The sequence below is a fragment of the Leuciscus leuciscus genome (assembly GCF_965113295.1).
Source record: "Leuciscus leuciscus genome assembly, chromosome: 16".
Taxonomy (NCBI): domain Eukaryota; kingdom Metazoa; phylum Chordata; class Actinopteri; order Cypriniformes; family Leuciscidae; genus Leuciscus; species Leuciscus leuciscus.
In genome coordinates this window covers 15,788,003-15,803,484 of record NC_138740.1, presented here as the reverse complement: position 1 = coordinate 15,803,484, position 15,482 = coordinate 15,788,003, and the positions used below count along the sequence as shown (strand labels likewise).

General features: G+C 39.5%; 1 protein-coding gene across 2 annotated transcripts in view; it reads left to right on the top strand.

The window, feature by feature from the left end:
- Window positions 1-944: 944 nt before the first annotated feature.
- The window catches only part of mntb (MAX network transcriptional repressor b), a 20,807-nt gene continuing 6,269 nt past the window's right edge, over window positions 945-15,482 (top strand). Inside the window, exons 1-4 of one of the 2 annotated variants that reach the window (XM_082141854.1) lie at window positions 948-1,402; window positions 6,202-6,877; window positions 9,816-9,857; window positions 10,134-10,245. In XM_082141854.1, the coding sequence (XP_081997980.1) occupies window positions 1,330-1,402; window positions 6,202-6,877; window positions 9,816-9,857; window positions 10,134-10,245 (903 nt within the window). In that variant the 5' untranslated portion in view covers window positions 948-1,329. Of the gene's footprint in view, window positions 1,403-6,201; window positions 6,878-9,815; window positions 9,858-10,133; window positions 10,246-15,482 lie in introns of both variants that reach the window. The other variant, XM_082141855.1, reaches the window with a different exon arrangement.

Sequence of the window (15,482 nt, the reverse complement as noted above, 5' to 3'; positions counted from 1 at the left end):
TTGGAATACATACCAACAGCAATTGAACTACATACGCAGTCAGAAGTGAATGGTTAATATAATGAAGCAAAGATCATTTTTACCTATGTGCTGGGTCACTCTGAAAAATGCTGGGTTATTTTTTAAACCCAAAAACTGGGTTCAGCCTGTTGGGTCATTTTATTGGGTTATTTTTTAAATATTTTTACCCAGGTGCTGAGTAGGTTTTCTGTAACTCAGCTGGTGGGTCATTTTTACTGTCAATACAAATGATGAACCCCCTCACAAACCAATCCAGTGCTGGGTCAACGTAACCCAATGTTGGATAGTCGGTGCCAAACCGGTTAAAACTAGCTGTGGTCGCGCTATGCATTTGAGTGATTGAAACTTAAATGTCTGAAAGACGAGATAACACAAGGTAAAGCTGGGTTTTTTTATGTAACCCTGTAACATATTTTAAAGTGCATTTTTATTATTTTAAATGAAAAATCTTCAATAGGTTGACTGACTCAGCACTGTCAAAAACAACCCAGCAAATGGGTTAATGTATAAAACTAACCCCAGCATGTTAACCTCTGTCTAATATTTACCCAGCGCTGGGTTGTCAAATAACCCAGAAATTATTATTTTTACGCAGCATTTTTACAGTGTAGTGTCTATACAAGTCTTAGTCTCAAAAGTAGATGCTAGTAAAGAGGAATAAATGTAAAGCGGCTTGCCGTACACGGTCTCGCCATGCAAATGAGCCTCGCTCAGTCTTTAGCGGGTGCCCATGTGGACAGACACCATGCCTTGTTGTTCTCCACGCCCATTGGTTCCCTCGCATCGACATGTGCTAATGCACTGCAGGGTAGGACTACCGCGAAAACCCGGAAACTGGAATCCATAGACGTTTCACACTATTTCCTCCTTTTATGTTCTAGGAAGGGACCGGAAACCAATTTACACATCATCTATTGTGTCATAAATCTCACCCCGAAGTCTTGATCATTTATATACACATTTCGATGTCATTTGCGATGTCATGTTCATCATGGATTCCCGATCCTATCGCTTATCGTGACAGCGTGTTCTGCCCTACTTTGTAATCACTGGTAGTATGAGGGAGGAGTAGCACGACGAGGGCGGACCCTGGACGGTATGCCTTTCGACTTGTTGTGTTTTCTGTTACTCCAATCGCCATCTTGTTGCCAGTGAAGTAATGTGTGTCTGATGAATTTCGGGAGCGCCCTGGATGTCTTATGACTGTCTTTGGAAACCAGTGGATTTTACTGTGATTAAGCCAACACGTATATCTGTATCGGGGACTTGCATACATTTTAACGGGAACTTATTGTATCGGTATTCAAAATGAGTATCGATACTCTATTGGAGGCGGCCAGGTATTTGGAGTGGCAAGCCCAGCAACAACAGATTACACGTGGTAAGAACTGGGTGATTGCATAGATCGACATGATAAATTAGATACGCATGAACTGTTTGGGATTTTGCCCAGCAAATTGCATTTTCATGCCGGCTCACGTCAAGATAAATAACTACAACATTGAAAGAAAAGAAGAAAAAAAACACCTGCAAATCAGCTTCTTATTATAAGCATTGTGAATAAGAGCTCTTTTCAGTGGTCATGTTCACGGGTTTCCACTCTTTGTAGGGTGCAGTCTTGGTGACTAGGGCATATTTCGCTCACTCGGTTTCCGGGTTAAATCCATGCTATATATAGTGCGCTACTATACTCGCTCAATAGCGCTGCGGTGGGTGGGTACGTTTACCCCAGTGCACGGGTCGTCGTTTTTATTTATTTATTTATGCTTTATCTTGTCAGACAACGTAAGTTAAACATTTTTGCACTTATGTTGTTTGGGTAAAATTTTTAAATTACAGCTACAAATGTAGCTAGAATTGAAACAGGCTAGCTAAAAGTAGCGAATGTCGTGTTTCTTATGCGTTGGGCGGTGGCATTAGACCAAAGGTTTTTTTTATTTTTTTTACATAATGACATTGCTGAGTGGTTATCTCACTCATGACTTTAAAGACCAGCCTACTTTTCCCTTTACACTTCCTCGTGATTAAACTATTTTTGCTTGTTGTTAGAGTACTATATTCCCATATTCAATAAAGCAGGCGATGTAAGATTATAGTCGCGATGTATTTATCGCTTTAAACAGAGCGGGGGGCTTTTTGTTTCATTCTCGAGGTGACGTGTCAGTAGAGCCACACCCACAGCAAATACCGCGTGCTGAAAGACCGCCCCCTTCGACCACGTGCGCGCCAGACAGCCCCCCCTCCCCAGGTCACAACTGGGGAGAAAATAGGGCAACGCCACCCGCCCTCAATGCAGAAGTTATATAATGTGCATTTTACATGCAAATCCAAGTAAGAGCTTTGCAGACTGTGTTTGATTTTCTTGGTATACAGATGAATAGGTTGCAGAACAATAAGTGCAGTTGTTGGCGTATTTTTGAACATCTCTGCAAGGTCTTTCTCCTGAAAGGCTCTATTTAAATGCACAATCTTCGCATACACTTACACAATATTTGACATTGTACTAGATGTAGAAAATTGCATGCAATCTCAAATGTGGCCTATTAAATGAAATCTCTTTGAAAGACTCTGTGGGGCTTCATGTTGAAGGAAGTGGAAATGATCCCCCACATTTCCTGACCAACGTTATCAAAAAAGCACTTTTATTCGCATAAAAGCGAAGAGAATTTCCTTTCATTTTTAATACAGTCAAACCTGGTTAAGCTTTCACTTGCTCTAGACATAAACTAAATTAATATATAGCGTTAAAGACATGAAATGGTCCTTAACTAGTTGCCCAGACAAGAGCCCTTTACCAGCCAGCACACACTTGCTTATCTATGAGTTAACAGGTTAGGTTGATAAGTTTGTTGTTAAATCAAATGTCATGTTTGCATTTGATTTTATTGCTCAAAATTAAGGTGGTAATTTCTTTTAATGCGAGAAAAGTTCACGCAATTGATAAAAAAGCCTCTTAAAATCTTTTGCGCTATTCTGGTCTAGTTTGTTTGAGAATATTCGGTCATGATTTCCACATTAGCCTGTGAAAATAGAATTGAACTTTTGCAGTATACTAGATGTGAGGGAACTTTATCAGAAGGTTCCTTTGTCCTAAATACACAGTATGCCATGTTTATAACACACACTCTTAAAGCCTGCGGACCATCTTTGTCTCTCATCTGTGTCCTGACGTCTCAAGAGCTTTACATGCTGCTTATGGAGAGCAAAATATTCATGAGCTGTTGAGAGCTTATTAGCCCGGCTGTACAATGTTTGCACAATGACACAGTTCACTTCAGGAGTGCCCTTGAAGCGTTTGTGATTCCATTCCTGCTGGTTATTATGCTGTTTATTTATTTGTATGCATTTAAATATCAAGGGAAATTACATTTCATTATGTATTTTTCCTCTCCTGTTATATAATGGAGAAATATGCATGAACTCGGTGTTCTTTTATTTTTGAGGGATTCTGCAAATGATTTTTGCACTCAGGATTATTAGTTCTGCTGATGCAGGAGGATTCCCACATATCATGGTTTGAACCTTAAGAACGCTTCCTAGACAAGTAATATAGTGTACCAGATCTAGGCCGGGTCTGGGCCGACACTATATTGCTGTCTGGGTTTGCGTCAGGTCACCACTTTGTCTGCGGCGTGCTTTCATTCACCGGTTACAAGTTGCACAGTGAAGTGAAGTGAAGGGAAGTGGACCCATACTCGGAATTTGTCCGAGTCATTTAACCCATCCAAGTTAGTGCGCACACACATTATTATTACACATTAGGAGCAGTGAGTAGTGAACACACACACCCAGCCATTCACTGCGGCGCCTGGGGAGCGATTGGGGGTTAGGTGCCTTGCTCAGTCGTGACCTTTGGGTTACAAGTCTGACTCTCTAACCATTAGGCCACAACTGCCCCAGTCCTTGCAGTGCAAATGACACTTGGCCGCAGCCCAAATTCCTCCCCTGTCGTATTAAAATTCAAAAAATTGATCTGAAGTCACATCTCAGATGCAACTGAATATTGATCGGCTGGGCTAAACAATAGATCCACCCATCAGTCATGGAAATCGTCCGGTCATGGTGGCATTTTCGGCTGCAGATGGTGCGGCCCGGCTTCAGATTCCCCACGGCAGCTCTTGGCTTCTCCTGCAGACTGCTGTGTGATGTCAGTGTAGAGCTGGAGAGCAGGCAAGACTCTTACTGGGGCTTCTCTCTTAAAGAGACAGAGCGCTCAGGACAGCTAGCTCACATACACCGCGCAATTTAGACAGAGTCATGAATTACTGTGCCCTTCATCGGCTTTTCCTGTTTAAAATGGAAACTATAGGGACACTGCAGGCTTTGAGCCCGGTTAGATGAATAGCGTACACCGTTTTGATGTATTAAATCACAGGATTGTCTCTGTTGGCCTGCAGCTTCTCATAATTATTTTACATTTCACAGTCCTGAGAGCTTAGACAAGCACTAATTAGTTCCATTACTTATGTCTATGTATTAGCTGTGGGCTGTGGCTATAGTTTATTCTACTCCTCTTGCTCAAATGTAAAAAAAATATAAAAAAAATCCCCAAAAGTCAATCAGAACTACCATCATAGCTGTGTAATAAATGTTTAAAAAACACCCTTTGAAATCTGTGCTGTGACCATTTACTTCAGGGTATTAATGAACCAGGCAAATACATTTGGGTAATATAATTTCATATGGAAAATTAATGACCGTAAGACGAGACCTGGAGCAAAACAAAAAAAAACATTTAGATTATGCTGTGATAGTCTGTTCTTACGTAGATAAATAATCTCTTACAGTCTCAAGAACAAAAGTAATGCAAATCGTGGTTGGCCAACATGGTTTAATTTTTTTATGGTTAATTGAAATTGACATGATACAATTTAATGACCACAAATTCGATTTTCTTTCATTTCTGCAATTTTGTGTAGAAGTATTTCACACAATATATAAATATCGATTTCAATGGGTGTCAAAAAGTTATTTTCCTATAATCACTATTAAGCCTGGCTGATATATTATTCTGGAATAACTTGGAATAACTATGTTTCCATTCAAGCAGCAAATTTAATTTATGTGATAAATCAAAATACTAACTCTAACCCTGATCACATGACTTGATAGGGTTTTTTTTATTGCGCAATGAGCATCTAGGAATTAATCATTAAATGTGTTTTCACTGTAGTCCATTTTTACAGAATTAAAGTGTTCACTTCAAGCAAATATATATATGTATTTTTAGTCACTTCACTGGGTGTTTCCGTCCAGTTTTATACAACACCCAAAAGTTTGCATAATTTCCTGAATTATGGAGTAACTTCTGTTAAACTGTAAACAATCAGCAAAAGGTTTGCTATGCAAATAATAAGGATTTTCCCCAACCCCAAAAGCTTGATGATTTCTGCAGCAGTAATATTTATGTAACATACGTTGCCTTAATCAAAAATTTTCATTAACTGGAACATTGAGAGATAATATTTCAAAGTGGTTTCCATCATTTTGACAGACAATAAATATTGTATTTACCCGCTTTAGAAAAATTCCAGTTAACACTGCTAATAGGGATTAGAAGTGAAAAAGGGAGACGATTACATTTTAAAGCATCCATGTGAAAACAAACCCGAAAAGAGATGTGAGGATTTGGGCAGAAAAATGAGAGATTCTTAGTGTATTCCAGTGAATTATTCATGGGATATATCGTGAAGTAAATCGGGAGCGCAAACCACAAATGCACAGTATATGTTGTTGTTGTTGTTTATTCACACTGTTACAGTGGAATAAAAAAGGGGGGGAAATAATCAGGAGGAAAAGCATGCAGTGACTGAAAAGAGGTCTTGCTACATATATTCTTGTTATACGATTTCACATTATCATAACCAAGCGTTTCATTATTTGAAAAATATACTCTATATACTATATATATCTATATACTCGTCTGAAAATATATGTTAAAGGACATTTTACAGCTCATTCAGTCAAACTGACGGATAAGGGTTATTTGTAGCACAGCCTTATGAGTTCAAATGATTTGTTTCAGTCATTTTGAGTGGAACTTCCCCAAACCGGAAGTGCCTCCCCTCCCATAATCTAAAATGCTGTAGGCTTGTTAGGAAAAAGGTGTATATTATTCTCAAGCCTGGATTTTGTCTTATTTCGTGCATAACGTTTTTTTTTCTTTCCCTTGTCCTACAGAGGAAGAGCAGCAGAGAGAGAAGGCCCTGCTGTCCCGTGAGGCTGAGCAGAAGCTCTCCGCCCCTGTTATCCAGACTGTCCAACTCAACCATGTGACCTGGGCAGAAGACATGCGGCTCGGGTCGCACCGCCAGCACCAGCACCACCCTCCGGTCCCGCCCCCTCCCCTCCCACCACCTGTTCCCATAGCTGTCATTCCCATCCCGGTGGTCCCTGCCAACCCTGCAGGCCTTCCCATTCAGACTGCTTCGTCCCTACACACGGTCTCTCCGATGCCAGTGGTCACTTCGTTGGCCACGGCCCTGTCCCCGCCAGCAGCCCCTCTCTTCAGCCCCAATGGCAAAGATGCGCACTCCCCTCCTCAGCAGCAGCAGCAGCAACAGCAGCAACATCGTCACTTGATTGCACATGTAAAAACAGAAACTAACAGCTCGTCTCCGTCGAATAACGGTCCCAAACAGCTGCAGCCCCAGCAGACGCAGACACTGCTGCAGTCGTATCCAGCCCCCATCATCACAGCCCAGCACCCACCACAGCAACACACCCTCCTGCCCCAGCCAGCGCCACCCCAACCTCAGCCCACGCCGGCCCAGGTTCAGGCAGGACAACCGCCCAGGACTAATGGAGCCACGGTGGAAGATCCACGCAACCTGGACGGGAAAAGGAGACCTGGAGGGTGAGCCATGTTTCGTGGTTTTATACAAGAAAGTAGAGCGGCACGATATATATCTAACTGTATATACTGTGTATATATTAGTGCTTTCAAATATATTAATTGCGATTAATCACATCTGACATAGAAGTTTTTGTCTAATATATATATCCGTATATATTACTATCTATATATACAGTATATATGTATGTGTGTGTGTGTGTGTGTGTGTGTAAATATACATATATACACACACACACACTCATACAAATAAATAATATATATATAATAATATATATGCAAACAAAAACTTTTGTTAGATTTGACAGCACTAGTGTATATATATATATAATGTGTGTGTGTGTGTATGTGTATGTATATATGTTTATATATCAGTATGGCTATAAAATAATAACTATAATAATAAGAATCATTATTATTACAAAATAAAAAATACTATCAAAATGAAGTATTTACTGTTACTAATATACTGTTATATTACTAAATATATATATTTTTTTATATAATATACAAAAATAATATAATAATGATTTTATTTTACATTACAACTGTAAAATTACAATACTTTTATTTTTACAGAAAACTGCAGAATATTACACCAAGCCATTTCGCGATTTCTGTTTGATTTCGATTATTCGTGCAGCCCTACAAGAAAGATGAAGAGATTTTTCAAAGCAGTGGAGATTAAATTGTAGGAGACACATCATGTAATCATAACTGAATGAAACTGGGTTGGCTATTTTTTGGGGGGAGATTGCAATTTTGAAAAGTAGGATGCTGTCCTGTACGGTGTCGGTGACCCAGAAGTAACGCTGCCCCTCGGGTCATGCTTTGTGTTTGCAGGATGCAAACTGCGTTTGTGATTTCTGATTTCATCATTTACTCACCCTCATGTCATTCCAAACTCCAATGACTTTATTTATTCTGTGAAGTGATATTTGGGAGAAAAGCACAATAAAATTAGTTTTAATGACTCCTTCACTCAGTGGTGGAACAAGAGTTTCATACACGGGGTGGCCAAGGCTACTTCACGGGGTCTGTAGTAGACCATGAAAGAAAATTTGTGTGTAACCCTAACTTGCCTAATCAAAAACATGAATGAATCACACGATTGCTGATTAGAAATAGAAGTGTGTGGTCTAAAAGTGTAACTTTCACATTCACATTACCCCACATTAGCTAAACCTTCTGAGAATGACACTGTGACATTACTAGCACAGATGTGAATCTAATGTATGGTTGGCTAAAGTTGGAACACTCTTATTTCTCTTATCTGATCAACTGTCTGTTAATGGAGCAAAAGTTCACTTGCACGGTGACTCATATTCGTAAAAGAGTTTCAGGAAACCTAAACCCTTTGGTAAACCTTTAACTCACACCTAATCGGATGTGATGCACACCGGACGCGTTCCCATAGCACGTTTCATTCTTATTCTTCTGTATCTTTTAGCTAACGTTAATATCATCTTAATTTATCAGCATTAATACATTAAAGGGGCAGTCACTCACACCACACTTTCCTTTCCATTGACTTCCATTCATATGCATGTGAATGCGTCAGACCGCAAACGCAAGCTCATACGAAAGGTTTCGCATTTCGCTGCGAACCAAAGTTCAAGTTTGGTGAACTCTGACCTGCGAATCCGCATCACGTGAAGACGTGTGACCGGTAGAAGATCCATATGTCATGGCTTCACCCCTTGGCTGAATTAAAGCACGATTTCTTTGCAGTAAGGTCGAGTAGATTGTATTTTTACAGTTTCAATGTATTGCTATTTGTTATATGTTTAATTCATGTTTATAAAAAGACGCCGCAGGGCGTCATATCACGACCATTGTAGTGTCCGAAGAAATTTAGCATTCTCAAAGTCTAGTGTGACCGCGGGCTAACAGTGTGCCGCTCCGCCACACATCAAAATAAATGCTTCTTTCAATTTTGGGGTGGCACCCAGGGTGGCCAATCACATGTCAGGGGTGTCCAGTGGACCCTGACACCCCTCTGGCTCCCCCGCTGCCTCCACTATATTCTGAAGGCTAATGATAGTGTCATGTGAGAAACAATGAAATATGAGTATGTTTTTATTACTCATTGAGATCACAGATAAAAAGCTGTTGCTGCACTTAAATCTCTTTCGCACATTTTCAAAAATGGAAGGTTTGTCAATGCCAAACACATTCATGTATTCTGCCACTGATCGGGGCTCAAGTTAGGAATAATTGATGACCAGTCGGTGAATTATTAGAATAATAATGCATACCGAGGTGGTAATGCTACAGTAATTTATTTTTTTAATAATTCACCGGCTGGTCGTCAGTTATTCCTAACTTGATGAGCCCTGATCGGTGAGGAAGAACATGAGTGTGTGTGTGTGTGTGTGCGTGCGGCTGTGCGCACAAAAAACAGCACGTGAAAACCGAATTGAGTTCTCTTTTGCCTCTTCTTGCGCTGGAATGGTGAATGATGCTTGAATGTGGAGACAAAACATGTGCAAGTGATAAACTGTCACTCTATGATGGTTAAACTTTGCAATTACTCCGTGACTCACATACGTGCCAGTGAGAGGAAGATTTTCAGTGAAGTTTTGCCCTGTTGTTCACATGAAGCTATCATTTGGCATCAGAAGACACCTAAGGACCACTTTTATATTGCTTTTATATATTTAGTTTTTGGAGCTTGACCAACCCCTGGTTAGTGTATGCTGTCTTTATTTGTGTTAGAGCTGCATGATCGATCAATCTTTGGTGTGTCCTGGAAGAAAAAAGGGTTTGAAATGACATGAGGGTGAGCGATGACAGCATAAATCCTTGATTTTTTTTGTTGATTTTTGCAGTGAAGTACTTGTTTGTACACACGTGCAAGAGACCATGATATGAAATGTAATGGGTTGATTTATGAAAGTTTACATGCAGCGTAGAAACGTATTTAATATTTTCCCTGCAGAGCTGGAACTCGAGAAGTTCACAACAAGCTGGAAAAGAACAGGTGGGTGAACTTCTGTTTACATTTTTGTGTTTATTCATTTCGACAAACGGAAGCGGAGCATATGAACTCATTGAGTTTGAGGTGCAGTCGCCTTAATGTAAGTTGCTTGGTTGCAGGACTGATCACAGATACATTAACCTTTGGTCGATTCGCAATTAGTGCACTATTTGTTTTATTGGCTTGAAGGCCTTTGCCCTACTGGTAACCTCATTGCTGTTAAAACTCTCACTTGCTTTGCACAAAAAAAAATGATTAGTGCTTTTCTTTCTGTCACAGACGAGCACATCTAAAAGAATGTTTTGACACCCTCAAGAAGAACGTTCCTAATGTGGATGAAAAGAAAACTTCCAATTTGAGTGTCCTGAGGAGTGCCCTCCGCTACATCCAGGTAAGTCAAAGATGGAATTGAATGTGTGTGCTATAAAACAAGGATTTTATGTGCATTCATGTGTGTGTGTGTGTATATATATATGTATATTTGGGCTGTCAATTTAACACGTTAATTAAATGAATTATGGGAAAAATAACGCGATTTAAAATGATTTAACGCACCCGCCCCAGCCATATGTAGGCCATTTTACATTTCAGTCAGTTGATTGGTTACGAACATGATGCAGGGCAACAACTCACTGCCTAATGGAGCCTATAGAATGCAGTTATAAATGGCCCTAAAATTCAAGATATCAGGGCAAAAATGTTCTCTCATTTGCCTTATATTTATATGTGATATAGTTAAGCAATATCCCACGTGCAACGACTGCAATATCACGCGAATCGTAATAGAAGAAGAACGTTGAAGAAGACATTTTGACGAATATTACTAAACAAAACTGTTTTGCTCTGTAAATCTAAATACTAATTCAGATGCAGTTTCTGAGTATATTCTGAAAATATCATGGCCGTTGTTGCCTAAAAGGTGAAATAAATTCTGTTGAATCAAATAAAAAATGTCTTTCTTAAGCAATTTTTTGTTATGTCTATTTAATACTTTTCTCATTTAACACAATAGTGACTATCTTTTGGGGATTTTCTCAGCCAAATTTAAAGCTGCAGTCCGTAACTTGTTTTGGGTTAAAATTATCCAAAATAAATTTGAGCAAGTACATAATCAGCCAGTGTTCAAAACTCTCTGCTTGCCTTAGCTCGATTCAAAAAGGTAAGCTTGTAATAATGTTTTTAACTCCAGTGGTACTGGTGGATTTCCACGGGAAATTCGAGCATGTCTTTGCGTCATTACGTCACATCCGTACACATAAAGGAGGAGTCTTGGCTAGTAGGCCATATTGTGTGTGAGGATGTTGGAGGTGGAGATTTATAGCCTTTTCTCACAGCACTATTAGCAATTTGATGGCAATTACGCTGTAAAATGCAAAAGACTTCGGACTTCGGAGTGGCTACAGAAAAAAAAGAGACCTCAACCGGCCCATGCGAAAACAAGGATAAATATCGGAAGGGCATTAAATGTAGTCACGCAATGCTGATGTTGTTAACATTAACAATTTGAGAACAAAGTATAATTTGCACGGTTTGACGTGATATGATAAGCGATCGTTAGATTTAATCAGCACGATTTACTGCAATGCTTTTTTCCCCTTAGTTGGTCAGAACAAAAGTGGATGTTACTTTCTTGTTCAGATTGACATTTTCCGGTGAAAATTCTTATGTTGGTCATACTTCCAAAAAGTAGAATCTGTGATTGCGAATGACAGTATCCACACCGACTGACAGCCGCACATTCTCCTCAAAACATTGGATTCATCCGTGCTGTGCCGAGCTGAGGCACAACCCACGTAAAGTTGATAATTCCGTGAATAACTGCAATTGCAGATTTCTAACAGAGATGGCGACAAAGAGGAAAAACTACGGACTGCAGCTTTAATGTGCAATTAATGAGACCAATTAATCGGCACTTCATGTTATTAATTAGATAAAAAATTCCAATCACTTGACAGCCCTAATATATATATATATATATATATATATATACACATATATTATTATTATTGGGTTTTTTTTGTTTGTTTTTTAAATATTTGATGAACCAGTCGTGTTTTTATGATGTTCACCTAGAAACACACATCGAGCCTTATGCCATTTGCTGGATAACCGATGTGGACTGTTATGTCTGCTTGTAAAAGTTAATGTTTAAATGTGATGATGGAGTTTTGATCGCGCCTGTTTTGGCGCGCCTCTGACCTAAATTAAAACAAGTTAGACGTCAACTTGAATTCATAAAATAGTTTAATTCTTAAGCATATTGTACAGTATGATAACTAATAACTTGTAATTGTAAAACGTGTTGGGAATAGGTCACAAGATGGGGATTTGTGGACCGTTTCCTCCTTATCCTCTTGTTCTCACCCTCCCACCCACATCCACTTCTCTGCACATACTTTACTGGCAGAATGGTGTCATGTGCATCTGCCAAAACATCCTGGGTCGAATTCTTCTCAGTGTGGGCTCATTATATCTTTTCTTTACCCTCTTCCCCTGTTCTTTCCTTACTTTGTTTCCATTTGGCTGTTTCTCTATCCATCTGGTTTTTCATGGCCTGATGTTCAACGTCTAATGTTAAAAATCTCAGTTCGGATTCCTGAGAGGATAAAATCCTTGATTTATTTTTATTTTACAAAACATTTTGCACATTAAAACTAAGTTTGATGGTCAGTCACAGAGTGTGGATCAACGTAACATTATATTTCCCTTTGTTAAGGTGCTAAAGTGCATATATTTTGCCCGGATCAGAACATTAAGACTGACGTAGATACTGCTGACATAAAAGCGCCAAGGTCACGCTCCATCATTTTATTTGCAGACTGCAGCCATGACAATTAATATAATGGTGTGGGCGGAAAGGTGACCTGTTAATGAATGATATGCCTGAGTTAACATGATCTGAAAAGCTATAAAACTGAAGCCGGCGATGGTTATAAAGACACAATAAGCACAAGCGAGGGAGTGTGGTCCGCCCACTTGCACGCTACTCTCATCTGCAAGCTCTTCTCTCTCTCTCTCTCTCTCTCTCTCTCTCTCTCTCTCTCTCTCTCTCTCTCTCCCTCTCCCGCGTCCACGTGAGACATGAGCACATGGCGAGCGCGAGCTCGGTGACGTCAGCTGCTGTCCTCCTCCCTCTCTCTCCCTTCAGCGTGCTCAGCGGTGTTGCCAAGTCTGGCGATTTCCCGCTGAATTTGGATACTTTTACACTGACTGGTGGTGCGAGTTGTTTTTTAGTCTGTGGGTTATAGCGACCATAAGCCAGGATCAAGGTTTATACAAGTGAACCCCCCGGAATGTGATTGGGCTAGTTTTGGCCGTGATTGGGCGGGTTTTGAATAGCACTTGGGCTGGTTTTGTTGCAAACCTGGCAACCCTGCTGCTCAAGCCAGAACCACACATGCCAAACAAGGCTGTTTAAATGAAACAATGCGTCTTGATAGACTGTTTCATTACGGGTGTGATGCGTGTTGTTTGGCATACGTCTGTAAAAGTAGGTTACGCTACATTGTTTGAGTCGGTGGCCTTGCGTGTTTGTTTTCTTTAGTCCTGTGAATCGTTGTAACCAAGGAGACTGGTGGTCAGGGAACAGCAGGGGGTTCCTCTGTCTGTAGATCGAGGTCTGGATGCAGTCAAATGCTTTCTGCGGGTTTAACCAGGCATAGCGCTCTTCTTTTACGCCCACTGGTTACAGTGTAATATTACAGGGACAGGAGTGTTGAATTTTCAAACAAGATATTACAAATTACATGATCAGATCACAGCTGCAATGCAATGATGTTCTGGTCCCATCAGTATTGGTTTGGGGTTTTGCGATTAGGCAATGCTAAAATTTCGCACACCGGACAAGAATCGCAGCGCCTAGTAAATACAGTAAATAACATTTATTCATTGACAACTTTTGTGAAAAAGTACACTATTTCAGGATTCCTTGATGAATAAAAAGTTAAAATGAACAGTGTTTATTCAAAATAGAAATATTTTCTAACAATGTTTCTTTACTATCACCTTTCTTCAAATGAACATCCTTGCTGAATAAAAGTATTAATTTCTTTTAAAGAAAAAGAAAAAAATACTGACCCCAAACTTTTGTATATTGTTACAAAAGATTTTGAATAAATGCTGTTCCTTTTTTAACTTTTTATTCATCAATGAATCCTGAAAAAAGTATCAGGTAATAAAAAACTGTTTCCAACATTGATAATAAATCAGCATTTCAGAATGATTTCTGAAGGATCATGTGACACTGAAGACTGGAGAAATGATGCTGAAAATTCAGCTTTGCATCATAGGAACAAATTATATTTTAAAGTATATTAAAATAGAAAACCAGTATTTTAAGTTGTAATAACATTTGTCAATATTACTTTTTTTTGTTTCTGTATTTTTGATCAAATAAATGCAGCCTCGATGGGCATAAGAGACGTCTTTCAAAAACATAAAAAAATAATAATGTTTCCAAACTTTTGACCAGTACTGTATAAAAAACAATGAAATATTGCATGTTTAATAGCCAGTTTATATGATTCCATCACGCAGTATTATTTCCTTGCTTGGATGTTACTTGTAATGTGGCGATCTCTTCTTCAAACTACACGTGATGACAGTGAGCGTTGAGCAGGTGAGAGTGTTTCTAATCACGAAGGAAGAGGAGCATGAAGATGTGAAAGGAGGGGAGGGAGTGCGAGTGCCATCGGATTAGCCAATCGCATTAGCCCTTGCCTCTCCATCACACCTTCTCCTCATCACCACGCTGCTCCTTCCCTGCTCTGTTGCCAAGGAGACCATAACGGGTTCCAGCTGTTGCCGTGGTGATATCCAGTGGGACCTGAATATCTGGTCCATAGGGATGTCGAGTCGGCACACAAAAGATGGAGTGGGTTCAAAACTGGGCTGGGGTCAGTCAGCACACATCAGGGTTTGGTATCATCAGTACTGTTTCATCACTAGCTGAAGTGTCACATTTCCAAGGACTGTCATAACAGCGCGTGTAATGTTAGTTTTGTGTAACTGCTGGTATTTTTGTCGTCATTCTAATTTGATGTTCGTCCTATTTGTTCGTTTAGTGTTCAGTTTTGCATCTATTCTAGCAGTATTTAGTTCAGTCCACAAAACACCCCAATGCTTTAATGAATGAATGAGGCATTTATATAGCGCTTTCATATGTACTACTGTACACCCAAAGCGCTTTACAATCATATCAGGGGATCTCTCCTCAACCACCACCAGTGTGCAGCATCCACTTGGATGATGCGACGGCAGCCACAGTACAACGGCGCCAGTGCGCTCACCACACACCAGCTATAGGTTGACCAACATTCATATAATGATTACAAGCAAACTCTAAAATTCACTTTGAGACGAAATATATTTTACTGGCCATAAAAACTGTATTTCGGCAAAATATCAGTTACCGATATTAGATTTTTTTTATTTATTTTTTATTTATTGGTATCAGTAGATATTGGATATTTAATTAATCATATATATTATATATACACTACCGTTCAGTGTCAGTACGATTTTTTTAATTAATTGAATGCTTTTATTGGCCAAGGACGCATTCAATTGATCAAAAGTGACAAAGAAATGTGTAATGTTAAGATTTCTATTTCAAATAAATGCCATTAT